This window comes from Peromyscus maniculatus, chromosome 14, assembly GCF_049852395.1.
Source record: "Peromyscus maniculatus bairdii isolate BWxNUB_F1_BW_parent chromosome 14, HU_Pman_BW_mat_3.1, whole genome shotgun sequence".
Classification (NCBI taxonomy): Eukaryota; Metazoa; Chordata; class Mammalia; order Rodentia; family Cricetidae; genus Peromyscus; species Peromyscus maniculatus.
The window spans coordinates 55,662,619-55,680,829 of NC_134865.1; the positions used below are offsets into that span (position 1 = coordinate 55,662,619).

General features: G+C 49.5%; 1 protein-coding gene across 5 annotated transcripts in view; it reads right to left on the reverse strand.

Annotated features, from left to right (window-relative positions):
* Window positions 1–18,211, reverse strand: part of Dpf3 (double PHD fingers 3) — a 292,453-nt gene that overhangs the window by 77,584 nt on the left and 196,658 nt on the right. For all 5 annotated transcript variants that reach the window (XM_015991899.3, XM_042260868.2, XM_076551003.1 and 2 more), the window contains exon 7: window positions 3,699–3,836. In XM_015991899.3, coding sequence (XP_015847385.1) covers window positions 3,699–3,836 — 138 coding nt within the window. The remainder of the gene's footprint in view (window positions 1–3,698; window positions 3,837–18,211) is intronic.

The window sequence follows — 18,211 nt, forward strand, 5'->3', positions numbered from 1 at the left end:
GTCTGCTGTACCCACTTCCCTGTGGGTGAAATTCGGGCTGGGCCCATGGAGTTTGCAGAGACGGAGTTGTGAGAGGACACCACAAAAAGAGAATCAATTAAAAATAGGGGTGTTGCCGGGCAGTGGTGGCGCACACCTTTAATCCCAGCACTCGGGAGGCAGAGGCAGGCGGATCTCTGTGAGTCCTGGACTACCAAGTGAGTCCCAGGAAAAGGCGCAAAGCTACACAGAGAAACCCTGTCTCGAAAAACCAAAAGAAAAAAGAAAAAAAAAATAGGGGTGTTTCTGGAACTGTCTTTGTATGAGGAGGACCTAGATTGGCCCACAAGTGGCTATTCCTTTCTGGTCAGTCAAATGGTGCTTTGTGAAGAAGTCAGTGTCCCATCAGGAGAGTAAGAAAGGAAGGACAGATGAAGGGGAGGCACTGGAGCATGTTGCTCACTCACAAACCCACAGATGATGGGGACAAGCATGGGACATGCCTCTGTGTAGAAAAAGGAAAGGCACAGCTTCTTTACTCAGCAAGCCCATGTGATCTCTCAGGGACAACACCTAAGGAGGACACATGCCTGCTGATAATTTCACATTTGAGGTCCTCGTAGCTAAAGCAAAGAATGCCGCCAGTGCTGGTCACAGAAGTCTACTTGGAGGGGACTTCAGGAATGGCTGGGGAAGAGACTGTCTCCTTCCACCGTGGTTGCCAAGACTTTGCACATGTACACACATGTGTGCAAAACCACCACTCACTATGGACACTATAGGAGAGGTAAGGAAAACACAACACAAAGGAAAAGCCACCAGAACACTGTAAAATAGGATGCCTGTACACAGGAACAAATGGCCAAGCATTGAGGAAACACAAGAGGTAGGCTAGCACCGGAGGAGTGAGAAAGAACGCTAACAGACACTTAGGAGAGAGAAGGAATCACTAATCTGTGCTTCCCAGACAACATCTAAAACCAAAGGTCATCTCCAGCCTCTTCCTGGTCAGTAGCAACAGCTCCTTGTGACTTCCCAGACACTCGGACCAGAGAAGGGAAAGAGAAGAGGGAGGGGCATGGCATTGTCGGCTCCTCAGTACAGACAGATCTTCCTCCCTGACAAAAAAGGAGAGCTCTCCCAAAGGGCAGACAGAGGGCCGGGTGTCATAGATACTCAGGATCTGGTGCAGAAAGAGAGAAGCCACCCTCCTCCTCTAGCCCTGCTTCCCAGATTCTGCCCAGATGGCAATAGGAGGTGAGAAAACAAGGGTCTGTCACATTAAAAGCTTGAACCCTCAAAGTTGGAAACAAATTAATGTCACAGGATGCATTCCCCCAACTCCAGATTCCTATATTGAAAGTTAACCTCTAGTGCTTTGGCGTTTGGCTCTATTGAAGATAGAGATAAAGAAGTAATCAAAGTGCTGAAGAGATGGCTCGTTGTTCTTGCTCAGTTTCCAGACCTTACATGGGGTGGCTCACAACCACCTGTAACTCCAGCTTCAGGGATCTGGTGCCCTCTTCTGGCCTCTACAGGCACTGCACTCAATGTGCACATACACAGACACACCTATATACTTGATTTAAAGTGAAAATAAATCCAGAGAAGGAGAAAAGAAGGAGGAGGAGAAAAGGAGGAGGAGGAGGAGACAAAGGAGGAGGAGGAGGAGGAGGAGGAGAAAAGAGAAGAAGAAGAAGAAGAAGAAGAAGAAGAAGAAGAAGAAGAAGAAGAAGAAGAAGAAGAAGAAGAAGAAGAAAAGGGCAAAGTTTGTTAAAGGAAGCCATTGGAGCTGGGGACACAGCTCAACTGGTAAAGTGGTTGTCATGAAGACATGAGGACCTGCATTTAGACCCCTGCCCCCAGAACTCATGCAAAAAGATGGAAATAACTACACACGTCTACAATCCCAGAGCTGAGGAGGCAGAGACAGGTGACCTCTGGAGGTCTCCCCAGCCAGTCTTGCCAAATCAGTGAATTTCATGTTCAGTGAGAGACTGGCTCTCAAATGTAAGGTGAAAACCAACTGAGAGTACATGCAAGTGTGACAGACAGACAGACACACACACACACACACACACACACACACACAAAATGCAGCTATTAGGGTGGGTCCTGATCCAGTCTGCCTGGTGACCTCATAAGAAGAGGTCATGTGGACACAAAACGAGACCCTAGACTGTGTGCCCAGAGAGAAAAGGACAGAGCTGACAGAGGACAGCCATCTGCAAGCCAAAGTGAGGGGTATCCGGAAGCCTTCCCAGGCCCCCAGAGCCATGAGAAACTAATTGCTGTAGTTTAAGACTCCTGGCCCGAGGTATTTTGTTGTGTCAGCCACAGCACACTAATAGAGAAGGCAGCATGACCGGTGAACCTGGGGTTCAGGCCAGGAAGAACCACACACAAATCTAAACACAGGTGTTGGCTGGGGGTGTGTTCATGATTTCAGATATTTGGTGGAAGTGCCCAGCTGGCATCGGTCAGATAAGCTGAGATGCTCAGCCATACAGCAGTCAGTCACCTTTAAATTTAGAATCCAGGGACTTTTAAAAAGTCGGATTCTTTGTTTGCTTTAAGAATATATACCAGGGCTGGGGAGTTAGCTCAGTGGTTGAGAGCACTTGCTGCCCTTCCACAGGACCCAGGTTCAGTTCCCAGCGCTCATATGGCAGCTTACAACCACCTGTCGCTTCAGGCCCAGGGATCCGACGCAGTTTTCTGACCTCAGCAGGCACTGCACATGCATGTGGTGAACATACATACATGCAGACAAAATGTTCACACACATGAAATAATAAACTGAATCCAGATGAAAAAGGTTTTTAAAAATATATACCAACAAATTGTATAAACAAAGCAAAAACCCACATCATATGTCCACAAGCACCCCTCCCTCTAGTGATCTCAGTATGACCCAGACCTTGAAGCAAGCTCAACAGATTCCATGTCCACATCCTGTTTGGGGGTTTTTGTCATCCCAGAAACCATAAGGGATGATGGGAGAGAGCCAGTCGAGTGGTGAATGCCTCGCCCCCTTTTGATTCCTAATTCATAGCTGCAAGTTGAAGGAGAGAAAGACCAGACACACAAATCTGCAGAATCACTTCCAGTCTTCGGAGCCAACTGCCATCCCAAGTGATGTATCCATCCAGATGGCAGGATGGATACCCTAAGTAGTGACCCATCCAGGGAAACCACAGCAGTCAACCAGCAAACATCAGTCACTCCCCACAGCTGTGAGCGGCCCTTCTGACGCCAAGAGAAAAGATGGACAGGTCTGGCCTGTGATGGTGGCCAGGTGAGGACACTCTCCTTCTGCTGGACACTTACACCCTGCCTCTGTCTGGAGACAAGGCTGATCACATGCATTCTGACCTGCTTATTCTTATTCTTTTATTCTTCTTTTTTTTTTAATTTTTTTATCCTGGCATGATTGGATACCAGACAGCCTGGGAACTGAACCCAGGACTTCTGGAACATCAGTCAGTGCTCTTAACCACTGAGCCATCTCTCTCTCTTCTCTGACCTGCTTATTCTTAGCTGGGTGCTCAGCTCGGCCATAGGTGTGGTGGTTGGCTGGGCTTAGGGCTCAACTTACTGCAGAACACCAAACCCCATCAGTTGTTACTGCCAGAAGATACCAGAGTGGAAAGAAAAAGATCGTTCCTCACACTCCCTGCCCCAGCCCTCGCTCCCCGACCTTACAAGCAGGGACTCACGTCTGTGGTTCTCATTCCTGTGGTTGGGTGGGGACCGGGCGTCCTGGTCTTGGGCTTCATCCCCCTCCTCGCTGGCCAGATGAGTGTGGGCATAGTGGTAGCTGAGTCCCGGCCGATTCTTGTAGCGTTTGCCACAGACTGGAGAGGAAAAAGAGAAGAAATGATGGGCAACGTCGGCAACTTGTGTGGTCGCTCTTACACCTCAGGGCAACAGTCCCCAGCTAGCCACACCAGAGCCAGGCTTCCCCTTAAAAGTACCTCCCCACCCTCAGACCCACACCACTGTAACCACACAGCTCATGTATACAAAAGAGGTATAAGAGCACAGAGATTAAGGGTTGTATGAGCTCTGCCATCCTGCCTGCGAGACCCTGGGCAAGTCAGTGAACTACCCTGCGCCTCCGTTGCTTTAGAGACAAAATGGGAATGATAGCAGTATTACCTCACTAACCATACACAGCACAGGGTACTTAGGCAAGCACTGTTTGACTGTTCGTTACGGCGCTGGGTATGCTGGGCAAGTGCTCCGTCACTGAGCCATACTCCCAGCCTTAACAAGGCACTTCAATTGGTACTGAGCACATGGATGACCATCATAACTTTGCATTCAGATAACACAAGAAGCCTATCCAGTCCGACATCTTATGTCACCAATGAGGTAAATGAGGCCCGGCAGCATTGTGACGAACATGGAACGCATCAGTGAAGAGCCACCAGAACCCAGGTCTCCTGGATTCCTCTGCAGTGCCCCATCTGCTACCCTGCGGTTCATTCTGTACAACATGGCAAGTTTTCCGTGTATCACCCTATGATTTATGCGGGGAGAATGTGCTCTACTCTCACCACAGACACAATGAGACTGAGGCGTCCTGGTGGCTGCAGTAGCTTGTGACCTCAATGCTCCAATTAGCCTCTGGCACCCCAGACTTGCTTCAAATGAGACAAAAGGCAACTAGTAACACTAATGTGGCATCTTGGAGGCAAGAATAGAGGGGGTGACTCGGTACACTGGATGCTCAGGATTTAGAGAGCAAAAGTGACCTCAGGCCAGACCACCAGCCATGCCTCCCCACCCTCAGCCCAGACCTCAGGCTTGAGGGATGGGGTTGCCAAGAACAGAGGCTTCAGAGGCTTCACAGTGAAACTGTGACCCCCCCAAATGCTCATCCTCCTCTCCCCCTCAAAAGTTCATCCTCCTCTCCTTCACAGATGCTCACCCTCCTCTTCCTCCCAAATGCTCATCCTCCTCTCCCTCCCAAATGCTCATCCTCCTCTTCCTCCCAAATGCTCACCCTCCTCTCCCTCTCAGATGCTCATCCTCCTCTCCTTCCCAAATGTTCATCCTCCTCTTCCTCCCAAATGCTCATCCTCCTCTCCCCCTAAAATGTTCATCCTCCTCTCCCCCTAAAATGCTCATCTTCCTCTTCCTCACAGCAGGCCAAGCCAGAGAGGACTCTGCTGGAGCACTGGGGGATGGGCTGATTCTGAGGGACTCTCTCTTCTCCCAGATCACTAGCAACAGAGAGCATAAATGTTTCATAGGGAGGAAGAGCAAGACTTCAGCATTGGACCTGGGTTCAAATCCCAGTTCCAGGTGTCCAAATTCAGTGACTGTAACCTTCACTCTTTGGAGAAGAGCTGTTAGGTACTGCCAAATGGACTTCTCACAGCTTGTCTTTTCCTATCAGATTCTCCTGGGCTTAGCAAAAATAGATAGCAACATCTCCTCTCCCTTATTTAAGTGAACTACTTCTAAGTAGAGAAATTCGTTTTGAGTAATAGCCAAGATGATAGCTTTAAATGGCAGAATTGGGCCTCTCCTATTTTCATGAAGTTGGATCTAGGGTTTCACTGTTTTGAATGACGTTATAGCTACTTTTTAACTTTATTAAATCTAAGCAGTTCCTAATATTCCTGTCTTAAAGTCTTATTATAGGAGAGTTTTGATGACTGCCCTTTAAGCATCTCTAATACATGCCTTTTCTTTGGTTTGTGGATATGGTGAATTAGGTTGGTTTCCTAATATTTCCTATTATCGAACTATTCTTGCATTCCTAGAACATGCTCCATTTGGTCAGAGTGTATTATTCATTTGATATAATGCTGGATTCAACTTGATAATATTGCATCTGAACTCAGACTCATAGAGCTATAATTTTTGAGCTATCTTTATCAGGGTTCAATTTTATAGTTAAGTCAACTTCCAAAAAACAAATGGGCAAGTTTTGCTATGTGAAATTGGACAAGACATATAATCTCTCTGTGCCTTTTCTCTGGAAATGAAGATAATAATACTTACTTTGGAGGTTAATTGAAATATCATAAATAGTATTTGTAAAGAATCTCACCCAGTCTAACACAATAGATGTTCAATAAATGGTAGGTAATGGAGAAGACACACCAGTCTTGTTCATCACATCTTAAGGGTTGGACTCCCAAAGAGAAACTCTGAAACCTTGTACCACACTGTGGAACCTGGCAATTGGTTGGACTTCCTTGATGAGTGTTTGATGACCTAATAACTATATATGCAAGTTCATATTCTCTCTCTCTCTCTCTCTCTCTCTCTCTCTCTCTCTCTCTCTCTCTCTCTCTCTCTCTCTCTCTCTCTCTTGTAAAACAAACTAAAATGGTGCCTTGCATCTCAGATCCACGTGACTTAGGAAACAGGACATAAAGAGGCCCCTGAGGTACACTCTGCCTGCTTGTGGCTTTTCCATTTAACCTTTTAAATGATCTGAGGTCAATAAACAACAAATTACAGGGTCATTGGACATGAATCCACTTAGTCACCAAACACACTGTTGTTGAGGAATGCATGACCATTCAAAGTAGAGCTGCTTTCGGTATTTGCACAAGGCAGCCCGGACCCTCTGCAGATCCACCCATGATCCCAAGTGGGCCATTTACAGATGGCAGGGTCAATTGCTTTTTTTCTTATTAAGAGTTACTTAGACTAACCACCCACTAATATTATTCCCACTAATACTCTAGAAGCCTGCTCAGCGGCCCCAGGGATGGGAACTTACTGCCCTTCAAAGCGGTTGCTCCTCCCCTGGACTTCTTGAATTATGATCCTGTCTACACCTGCAGTCTTCCCTCCAGGGTGGTTCCCTATTGACTTATCTGATAGCCACTGCTCCACCTCATCTGCCGCCATGCACGTTCTCCAAGACATGTTTGTCGAGTGGCTGACAAATGGACATAGAAGCACTCGTGGGAGAGACAAGAGCCAGGCGTTGAGGCAAGCCTGTATCTACCCACACTAATCTCATACTAATGGCTCTTAAAACCTACAAAGCTAAACCCAAGCAGACCATCTGTTTCCCCCACCACCACCACCACTGGAGAGAGTGATACTTTGGAGAACAAATTCTTCTGCTAGAACATAGATTCTCAACATGTGGTTCCCAGACCAGCACCGCTGGTATCACCTTGCAACTTGTTACAGAGGCAAATTCTCAGGTGCTGCCCCACTCACTGAATCAAGCTATCAGGGGGACACCCAGCCATCCGTTTAGCAAGCTATGGAACCCGGATTATCCTGGAACTCACTAAAGCTTGAGAAGATGTAGGCCTGACTCTAACCAATGTGATCTACCTACCCTCCTAGTGGGCAGGGGAGGGGGAGGGGGAGGGGTGGAGCCCACCTTAAGGCATGTGATTGGTTCCAGATCCAGGGAGTTCAGGGAGGTGTCCTGGAAGCAAGACTCCTTCATAAAGTGCCTCAGGATGGAACCTCATTCTTTATGGCTCTTTGGTTGGTTGGTTGGTTGGATTTTGTTGTTGTTGTTTTGTTGGTGGTGGTGGTTTGTATTTTCGAGACAGGGTTTTTCTGTGTAGCTTTGCGCCTTTCCTGGAACTCACTCTGTAGCCCAGGCTGGCCTCCAACTCACAGAGATCCACCTGCCTCTGCCTCCTGAGTGCTGGGATTAAAGGCGTGCGCCACCACCGCCCGGCTCTTTATGGCTCATTTGAACCGTGTATTTCCTTCATCACTAGACCCTCAATCCAACAATGCAGCTTTGAAATGCTGATACATGCTATCCCTGTGGCACCAAAAAGGATGAAGACAAAGGCAGCCAGATCCCTCTCCAAATAATTCTCAGTCTAGCCAAAGGTGTGTGCCTAGGAAGGAGAGACAGGGTGTGGCTGGCTGTGTGAGCAGGCGTGGCTGAGAAGGGCATCTGAGAGGGGCAGCAGGTGGCTTGAGCTGGGGGAGATGGCTTCCCAGAGTAAGAACCATGCGCACGCACGTGCGCAGAAGAGCAAGGGATGAGCGAGACTTCTCCTGGGGCTCCAGAGCACATCCACCAGCACCTCAGGGGTACTAGAAGTTGCAGCAAAGAGCAGGGGAGGGGGGTTGAGGCCGCTAACAAGACAGGCCTCTGGGTTTGACTCCATCCTGACAATGAGAGACCAGGAGAGGAGTTTATCCAGAAAATCATCTTAATCCATCTTAACCCATGTTAGTGATGGGTGGAAAATAAATACGTCCTTACAGGTGGAAATGAATTATGGGGAGAGGGGTTCGAGACAGACTCTGGTAGAAGTGGGTGTAAGAACACACCAAGGTGCCACCTAACATGGCTGTCTCTGATGTGCGTTGCCTAGCCTGGCCTCCCCTGGCACCAGGTCCTGCCTCCTCCTTTGCCTTCCTGCTTATTTTCTAGGCAGTTTTCTCCTTACCACAGAGCCTTCAAGCATGCCCATCCCTCTGCCTAGCATGCCCCCCACCCCCACTCCCACCCCCAGTCTGCCTGATGAGCATCTAATCATCCTTTAGCTCTTCGTTCTAATGCCCTTCCCCAGGGAGGTCCTGCCAATCATCAGGACCCTGGTGTTCACCTTCCTGGGACTAATCCACATCACTCCTACAGGGAGCCAGTGAGACAGACCCTGTACATTCACACACACACACACACACACACACACACACACACACACACACACACGACATCTGCAGTGGCCAGCATGGGGGCTGACTGTGACAGGTACTTGGATGCCAGCTAAGGGAAGTAATGAAGACTACTCCTGGCTTGGATGAGCTGTTAGAAGGATACAGGAGAAAACCCAAATTTAAGAAAGAAAATGGGTTCAGCCTGTGGAACGTAGACAGAGATGTGACTGGGCTATAGACACAGTGGCACTGGAAGTTACGGTGTTGGGACACACCAAGAGACACTGTGGGGAGGAACAGCAGAGGCAGTCACAGGCTAGAGCCTGGGAAACACAAGACTCCTTTTGAAACCTGTCAAGAAAGACTCACATGAGAGCCAGAAGGACACCCCACAGGAGGAGGGTTTCGGGACAGAGGCAGCGTCAAGGCCCCCAGCCACGGCTCCCGCCATCAGTTCCTGAGTGCTCCTCATCCGCTGGGACTCCGAGTACAGCAAGTAAACATGCTCATGGCAACTCACATCCCCACTGCGGTGACTTGAACGAGAAATGCCCCCCACCATGGCCTTGAGCATTTGCGCACTTTGGTCCCCAGTTGGTGATGCTATTTGGGAAGCTGAGGAGGTGTGACCTCGATAGATGAAGTATGTCGGGGTGGGGAGGGGGGGGAGCTTTGAGGTTTAAAAGCTCCACGCCATGTCACGTTCACTCTCTCTGCTTCCTGCCTGTGGTTCAAGATGTGAGTTCTCACCTGTTCCCACTGCCATGCCTGCTACCTGCTACCATGATTCCCTACCATGATGGACTCTTTTTTTTTTTTAGTTTTTTTTTTTCTATTCTACATACCAAGTTCCCCCTCCCTCCTCTCCTCCTGCTCACCCCCCACCTTCCCCCTACCCCAACCCCCCCATCCACTCCTCAGAGAGGGTAAGGCCTCCCATGGGGAGTTAACAAAGACTGGTATATCAAGTTGAGGCAGGACCAGCCTGTCCCCCTGTATCGAGTCTGAGCAAGATATCCCTCCATAGGGAATGGACTCCAAAAAGCCAGTTCATGCACTAGGGACAAATCCTGGACCCACTGCCAGTGGTCCCACAAACTGCCCCAGCCACACAACTGTCACCCACATTCAGAGGGCCTGGTTCAGTCCTATGCAAGTTCCCCACATGATGGACTCTTAACCCTCTGGAACTGTCATAAACTCTTGCTTCTATCCGTTTCCTTGGCCGTGGTATTTATACGGCAGCAACAGAAAAGTAGCTAATACACCCGTCTTAAAGGTGAGTAGACTCAGGCCGAGAGGCAGGGGCACAAAGGCAGGCCCAAAGGGAAGGAGACTGAGGTGGTGGCGGCCATTGCACATGGCCCTCGGCAGGCCACCACAGCAAGAAAATAATCCACGACCTTCTGGAGGATGAGACAATGCCGCAGAGGGATGGCTGGCATGCTCCGGGAAATGAGGCAGCAGCCAAAGGCTAATAGACCCCTCCTCCCAGCAGGCCTGTAGGAGGAGCCGGGCAGCTGGTGGGAGAAGGGGAGGATGGCTGAGGAGAGGGATGCACTGATTCATCAGAGTGGATCTGTGAGCAGGTCACAGGCTGAAGGGAGGCCGCAGGAGAGGGCAGCTTGAAAGGCAGAGGTAGGAGGAACTGGAGTTAATGGAGAAGATACTGAGCTCCGAACAAAGCTGCTAACACTTAGTCTTTCAAATGACATCATCACGGGGGGAGAGGAAGTCCAGACTCAAGTGATTTATTCTGGAGGAAGCGCAATGGCATCAGAGTGCAACGTTTTGATAGGAAGGAGCGCTTTAGAAATCCTGCTTTGACTGCCTTAGACAGCCTAGAGATGACACCCGCTGACCTCCTGCGTTTAATACTGCTTCCTTTCCAGCTGTCACCCAAACACTAGGGGCCAACTTCACAGGAAATTCATCTGGGCAATTGAAAGAGCCTCCCACTGGGTTTCTTGTTCTATGGCCACCATCTTGAAATACTTCCTATAGATTCCTCAAGGACCCTTCATGGTAGTGTGTGTGTGTGTGTGTGTGTGTGTGTGTGTGTGTGTGTGTGTGTGTGTGTGTGTGTTCTCAATGGCCTGGAGCTCACTACAGGGCAGACTAGACAGCCAGTGAGCCCCAGGAACACCTGTCTTTGTATCCCCAGTGCTGGGATTACAAGCACACACTACCACACCTAGCATTTTACATGGATTTCATAAATCAGACTCAGGTCCTTATGAGCAGTTTACCAACTCAGCTCTCTCGCTCTCTCTCTGTTCCCTCTGGATCTTATCTTGCTCTGGAAATCTGGGAGTGGGGATGTGGGAATGAATAAGTTACTCCAACTGAAAGCTTTAAATCCACCAGGGCGAACCCAGGCCGCAAGCAGCCGGGGCAAGAGTGGATTCCCAGAAGCCCACCTAGGGCAACTCACTGGCCACCATTCCAGTGTGATCAACAGCTCTGGCCCTCGTTAGCTTTGTCCTGGGGGTTGGGGGTAGGGGGCTGTACTGACATCCAAACAGTCCACATCTGGGTTCAGACTCCAACTGAAACTGCTGACTACCTGATCTGGGGCAAACAGCCGAGCCTCTCTGAAATGGGGCTCACTGTGACAGCACACCTACCTCGCCCTAAGATGCAAGAGAAAGATTAAAAAGGGATCCTGCCCATGGTAAGTCTCTGTCACCATCAACTGTCATCAACTGCCATCAAAGGGGCTCAGGAAAGACAATCAGCCCCAAAAGGGAGGGAGCTAGCTGTTTCTCCTCTGAAGTCTGGGCTAATGGTGGAGGGTAGAGAAGAAGGTGAGGAGAAAAATAACATTCTGAAAATAAAGTACCGGCGCCATCTGCTCCCCTCTTACCAAGTCAGCAATCCCACTCTGGAAGTAGCTGTCGCAGGGAATCAGACTAAGCCCCAAGACTGCTGAAGCATGCAGAGAGGGCTGAACCCCCATCTTCCCGCTCCAGTTTCCTTCCCTGGGGCCCACTCCTCTGCGTCATGCACCTCTGTAGCCATCCCGCCCCCCCCGGGACCAGTCAGCCCCATCTGCACACAGCCTAAGGTCCTTCTTTTCACCTTGGCAAGCAAGCACCTGGATTTTGTGTTCCTGGCACCGCGCATGTGGCGAGCAATGGCTGTGACAAGGGAAGTCCAGCTTGCCTCCCTCTCTCTCCTTCCCCCTGGGGCGGATCCATCTGTCAAGCTGCAGAAATAGCTTTGCCCACATTCCCGGTCCAGAGCTGGGTTCTCCACATGGGACCTCCAGGCTAGAGTTACGAATGCCATCAGTGCTGTCCCAGAGCAGGGACGGCACATCCCCTATCCTCCTTAGTTCCTGCTCCAATCGTTGTCTGAGGCTGGATGGGGGGTGTATGGGGGGGTTGGCAGTTTGTGTGAACAAAGCCGGCTGCGGCAGACAGCAGAATCCTTCCTGCCGGGGAGAAGCGGCTGCCTTCCCTACTGATAACTTAATGACTCTGGCACATTTTCATCAGGCCAACTTGGAGCACGCAGTGGGTATCTGAGCCAGTGGTTCCCAGAGACTGAAAGCGGCGACTGAAAGCAATTACGGGATGAGTGTCCAAGAGACAAAGCCTAGGCCTTGGGAGCCACAAGCCGCCTCACATTCCCAGCGTCTGCCCATGGCACAGGCACACAGCCCCCTTCTCTCTATAGCTCAACTGCTTCAGCCGGGACGCACATCACAGCACCCAGCATTGGCTGGTGGCTCGAGGGCATCATAACTACAATCAGGCAGCCCCCAGTGCCCACCCAGAGTCTTACCCCAGTCACAAGGCATGGATCCCATTCTCCAGGCGAGGAACCTGGGTCTGGGAAAGGCTATGTGATTCCCTCAATGGCAAACACAGGATTCAGACTTCAGTCTATCCGCCTTTGGAGAATACAGCTGGAAGACATTCTGTGTGTTTTCTGCCTGTCATTCCTGTCCCCAGTCCCCCCCCCCCCCAGTGCCTGGGGCTGACCTCCATAGCTTGCTTCTCTCAGGGGCCCTCATTCTGCATCTGGCAATTTGCCAGGAAGAAGCAGATGCAGGAGGGTGGAGAGTGAGAAGGGTAAGGTAGGGCCTGTGCCCTGCTCTCCTTTTATCCCGATGGGACCTTCATAATCATGACGTCATCCTCTTCTCTCCTGCTCAGTCCTTCAGAGTGGAGCCCACACCCTGCAGGGCCTCACACATACCATTTGGTCAGAACCACCATGTGCTGGCAGGCTGCTTGGTGGCTATTTGGAGCTCTACCCACCTGACCGGCATCCCTCTTTCTCCCCTCTGGGTGCCATCTGGGGTGGAGGAGGAAAGCCCGCGTCCAGTTCCCCAGGTAGGGAGCAGTCAACGTGAGAAAAGTCCCGTGTGGCCCTATAATAAACTGAGATTGGGACAAAACCCCAGGAGAGATGCATCTCAGACATGCGCTCTCAGGGCGGGCTTGTTCAACCCTAAGGATCATTTTAAATGGCTAGGCATTCCTTAAGAACCAACAAGGACTCTGGGCCTCAACCAGAGAAGCACAAGATTATCCCTGCACTGTTTGTACCTGTAGTTGTGTAAGTGGCAAGGATCCCCTCTAGCAAGACCAAGGCTAGCCGGGCGGTGGTGGCACACGCCTTTAATCCCAGCACTCGGAGGCAGAGGCAGTTGGATCTTTGTGAGTTTGAGGCCAGCCTGGTCTACAGAGTGAGATCCAGGAAAGGCACAAAGCTAAACAGAGAAACCCTGTCTCGAAAAAAACCAAAAAAAAAAAAAAAAGACCAAGGCTCCCACACTTGGGGTGGGCCTCCAAGGCTGGATTCCAGATGAGCTGGTTGCCTCCAGCAGCCCTGGGATCCAGTTCCGGCTCCTTTAGACACCCTCTGCATATCCTTGGACAAACTCCGCTGTGAAAATATGGAGGCTAGATCAGATTCCCTCTAAGTCTTCTCCATTCTAGCTCCTCGTGGTTCTGTTTTCTCTGGGCCTTGAAAGCCCTATGTGCCCCCTCAGCCACGATAGAAAAATGATACATGCTCCTAACCACAACATCCGCCCAGGGCCTGCTGACTCCCATCTCCCCACCTACCCAGCACGGCCAGCAGCTGTAGTCCTGTGATGTCAGTTGTTCTTTCAAACTACCCATGATGCTTATTTTAAACTTAATTCTTTGGATAGGATCATAGGAGCTGGGGGAGTGGTAGGTTGTCACATCCTGACATTTTGTGTGTGTGTGTGTGTGTGGTGTTTTTTCTGGTTTTTGTTGTGGTTGGTTGTTGTTTTGTTTGTTTTTGGCCTTTTGTGTGGAATTTTTTGCAACAAGGTCTCATGTAACATAGGCTGGCCTTGAACTCACTGTGTAGCCAAGGCTAGCCTTGAACTCCTTGTTTTCTTGCATTCACCTCCCAAGTACTAGGATCACAGGTATATACCATCACACCCAGCTAACATCCTGCCTTTTTACAGACACATGTCTCAAGGCCTGGCATTGCCTGTTATCTTCAGAGTCCAGACCCAGGATCTACTGCCCAGCAAGCCTGGTGGTAACCCAGGGCAGCAGCTGTTGTGCTTATTTTAGGAATTTATTAGACGTGGATGTGGCTCCCAGTTAATAACAGGAAGGAGAGAGACACACTGCAAGTCTTTCATTTTCAGAATACGATGTCACTTGCTCCTGAGCACCCGGAAGAGAGGGGCAGCCAGGCCACAAACCAAACCATGAAGTTTCCTGTCCTACTGAGAAACATGGCAACAGAATGCTGGCAATTTGCTATGTGACCTGGGGCAAGCGACCTTCAGAAGCCTCGATTTTCTTGTCTGTAAAATGGAGGTGATAAGTTTGTAAACCACAGACAGGGTGAGACCCGTGTCAGCACGGGATCAAGGCTGCGGAGCCTGGCCCGCAGCACGGCATCTGGAACACTGGCCATTTTTGCCAATTCATTCCATCTTATAGACTGCTTCCACAGACCTGGCAACTCCAGTATCTGGTACACAGAACACAACCAGGGACTCCCCTGGGGTGCTAAGTGCCTTTGTCGGTTGGTGTAAAGAAAATAAAAACTTATTGATAATACCCTCGAAGCAGGCAATAGGCTAATGCTTTGTACACTCTCTGATTGAGCCTCCCTAGAAACCCCAGCACTCATATTGGTGTTACTACTTGACAAAGAAATCAAGGTTCAAAGGGGCTTTGGGATGTGCCCAAGGTCACGGCTAGGAAATGACATGGCAAAGATTCAAATCCTGGCCTCTCGATCTCAAGTCCATCCTCTTCCAACCATTGTCTCTTACAAGGCAGTGTCTGAATCCTCATTCTAGTGAGGTCCATGTTGGCGTGTCTTTAATTAGCTTAAAAAGAAAAATATAATTCAATTATATAAAAATAATTGAAATAATAAATATGATGGTCAACATTTCTGGGGAAAGCAAACAGAGAAAAAGTCAAGAATCTGACCCAGTTACCATGGTGGCAGCTCCTACCCACTTGGAGGCTTGTGGGCGTTCCCTCTCTGGAGACCTCTATCCACCTCCTAGGGCTGGATGGACACCCTGACAAATGACGCATCAGGTACAGAGCAGATTTTTTTATTTATTTATTTATTTTTATTTTTCAAGACAGGGTTTCTCTGTGTAGTTTTGCGCCTTTCCTGGGACTCACTTGGTAGCCCAGGCTGGCCTCGAACTCACAGAGATCCGCCTGCCTCTGCCTCCCGAGTGCTGGGATTAAAGGCATGCGCCACCACTGCCCGGCTAGAGCATATTTTATTTGTGAATCCTAAGCCACTTTGTGGGACTCCTATCACCGTTAGGGAAACCAAAGTCCATCACTTCTGTTAAGACTTGCTGCCTGGACAGTGGAGAAGGTGCCTGAACAGGCCATCTCCTGTAATCAAATTGGTGACTACCCTAATCATCATCAGAGAGCCTTCAACCAGTAACCAATGGGATCAAATGCAGAGACCCACAGCCTAACTCCAAGCTCCAGGAATCCTGAAGAGAGGGAGGAAGGATTGTATGAGCCAAGGGGGTCAAGGTCATCCCGAGGGAACCCACAGAAATAACTGGGTTCATAGGAGCTCACAGACTCTGAACAGACAGCTAGGGAGCCTGCATGGGACCGACCTAGGCCTTCTACATATTGGTGACGGTTGTGTAGTTTGGTAGGCGGAATGGAAGGAGAGGAGGGAGGGGAAACTGTGGTCAGGATGTAAAATAAATGAAAAAATTTAATTAATAAAAAGAAAAGAAGAAAAGACTTCCTGCCTGCGCCTCCTGACACTTCCCCAGCTTTCGTGGCAAAGTTTCGTCACTCTCCAAATATCCTTCTCCTTTCAGAAGGTTCCAGTTAAGCCTCCCTTCATGTCTCAGTGACTCAAGCCCAAGATGCTAGCAGTCCTCAGTGCCTCTCCCTGCACACTTAAACACCATCATGCTCTCTCCCATAGCCAGGTTCTGTGGGGTTCCTTCTCTCTCTCCTCCCTGCCCCCAGTCTCTGGCTCCTTTTCTCTCTGTCTCTCTCTGTCTCTGTCTCTGTCTCTCTGTCTCTGTCTCTCTGTCTCTCTCTCTCTTGTGTGTGTGTATGTGTGTGTATGTGTGTGTGTATGTGTGTGTATGTGTGTGTGTATGTGTGTGTATGTGTGTGTATGTGTGTGTATGTGTGTGTATGTGTGTGTGTGCGTGTGTGTATGTATGTGTGTGTATGTGTATGTGTGTGTGTATGTGTGTGTATGTGTGTGTGTATGTGTGTGTATGTGTGTGTGTATGTGTGTGTGTATGTGTGTGTATGTGTGTGTGTATGTGTGTGTGTATGTGTGTATGTGTATGTGTGTATGTGTATGTGTGTATGTGTATGTGTGTATGTGTATGTGTGTGTATATGTGTGTGTATGTGTGTGTATGTGTGTGTGTATGTGTGTGTGTATGTGTGTGTGTATGTGTATGTGTGTGTATGTGTATATGTGTGTGTGTGTACGTGTGTGTATGTGTGTGTATGTGTGTGTATATGTGTGTGTATGTGTGTATGTGTGTGTATGTGTGTATGTGTGTGTATGTGTGTGTGTATGTGTGTGTATGTGTGTGTGTATGTGTGTATATGTGTGTATGTGTATGTGTGTATATGTGTGTGTATGTGTGTGTGTATGTGTGTGTATGTGTGTGTATGTGTATATGTGTGTGTGTGCGTGTGTGTGTGTATGTGTGTGTGTGTGTGTGTGTGTGTGTGTGTGTGTGTGTGTACTTGTGGAACCCAGAGAATAATCTCTACTGTCATTCCTCAAGCACCATCCACTCATTTGGGAGACAGGGTCTCTGACTGGCCTGGAACTTGCCAAGCAGGCCAGGCTTACCGGGCCAGCAAAAGCTGGGGATCTTCCCATCTCTGCCTCTCCAGCCCTAGGATTTTGAGCTTGTGCACCACGCCTGGCTTGTTTTTCCTGAGGGTTCTGGGGATCAGACTCAAGCCCTCACGTTTCCAAGGCAGACGCTTTACCAGCTGAAACATCCCCACCACCCCTGTGGGTTTTCCGTCACGAGGCCTGCCTTGTTTACTTCATTCATTTTGTTCCTGCTCTCACCCAGGCTGCTCATCTTCTCTGTGATTGGGAAGACACCCCAGCCCAGGCTTCAGGGATTTTACCTAAATAATTCTATAGATTAACAATGCAGTCACCCCCCGGACAAGCGTAGCGTGGTGTCTCCGTAAGCCTCTCCTGCTTAGACCCTTGTCACCTTACTGCACACTCTGCACTGGACAAGGGAGTCTGTTCCCAGCGCGATCCCTTCCCCAGCCATTCATCAAAGGTTTGGGATCAGCACTGTGCTAGGGATACGGTGCCGGTGGCCTACGACATGGTCCTTGTCCCCAGATGGTACACTGTCTAGACCGAGAAAAGAAGCACACAGGCAAACTGTGACCACACAGTTTGAGAGGGAGCCTCGTGGGAGGTACACTCAGTGTCCGTATAGAAAGCATCCATGACTGCGGAAGGAGGGATGGGAAGAGAGCCACAGCCACAGTGAAGTTCCACCTCCCCATTTATTCCCTGTGTGACCCTGGGAGTTATTTACAGGAGCATGGGCATCTTCCAGTGCCCATGGGCATCTGCTCCCCAGTCTTTGTCTAGAAGACAGAGATGACCACAGTCTCTATCTCATGACCCTGCTATGAGAATGAAACATTCCAAACGCATAACCAAAGTCAGAAACCTTTACTGTTATGACCTCTCTCCACACCTATACGTAAACTCCTTATGCCTGGAGACAGGAGTCCATTCACTCTGTGCTTGTTTAAATCAGACTGGCCTCAGGATATGTCCTCTGACCACACCACAGCCCGCCAACACACACACACACACACACACACACACACACACACACACACACACACACACACATACACACACACACATACACACACACACATACACACACACACACACACACACACACACACACACACACACACACACACACACATACACACGCAGTTCTCCTTTGGCCCCTACAGCACCTAGTGTCTGCTCAACTAAATCTTTCCTTGTATGACAAGCCTGGTCTACTCAGGTATACTAAAAAAGAGGAAATGGAGGCAGGAGAAATATTTCTTCAACCATATCGGGTA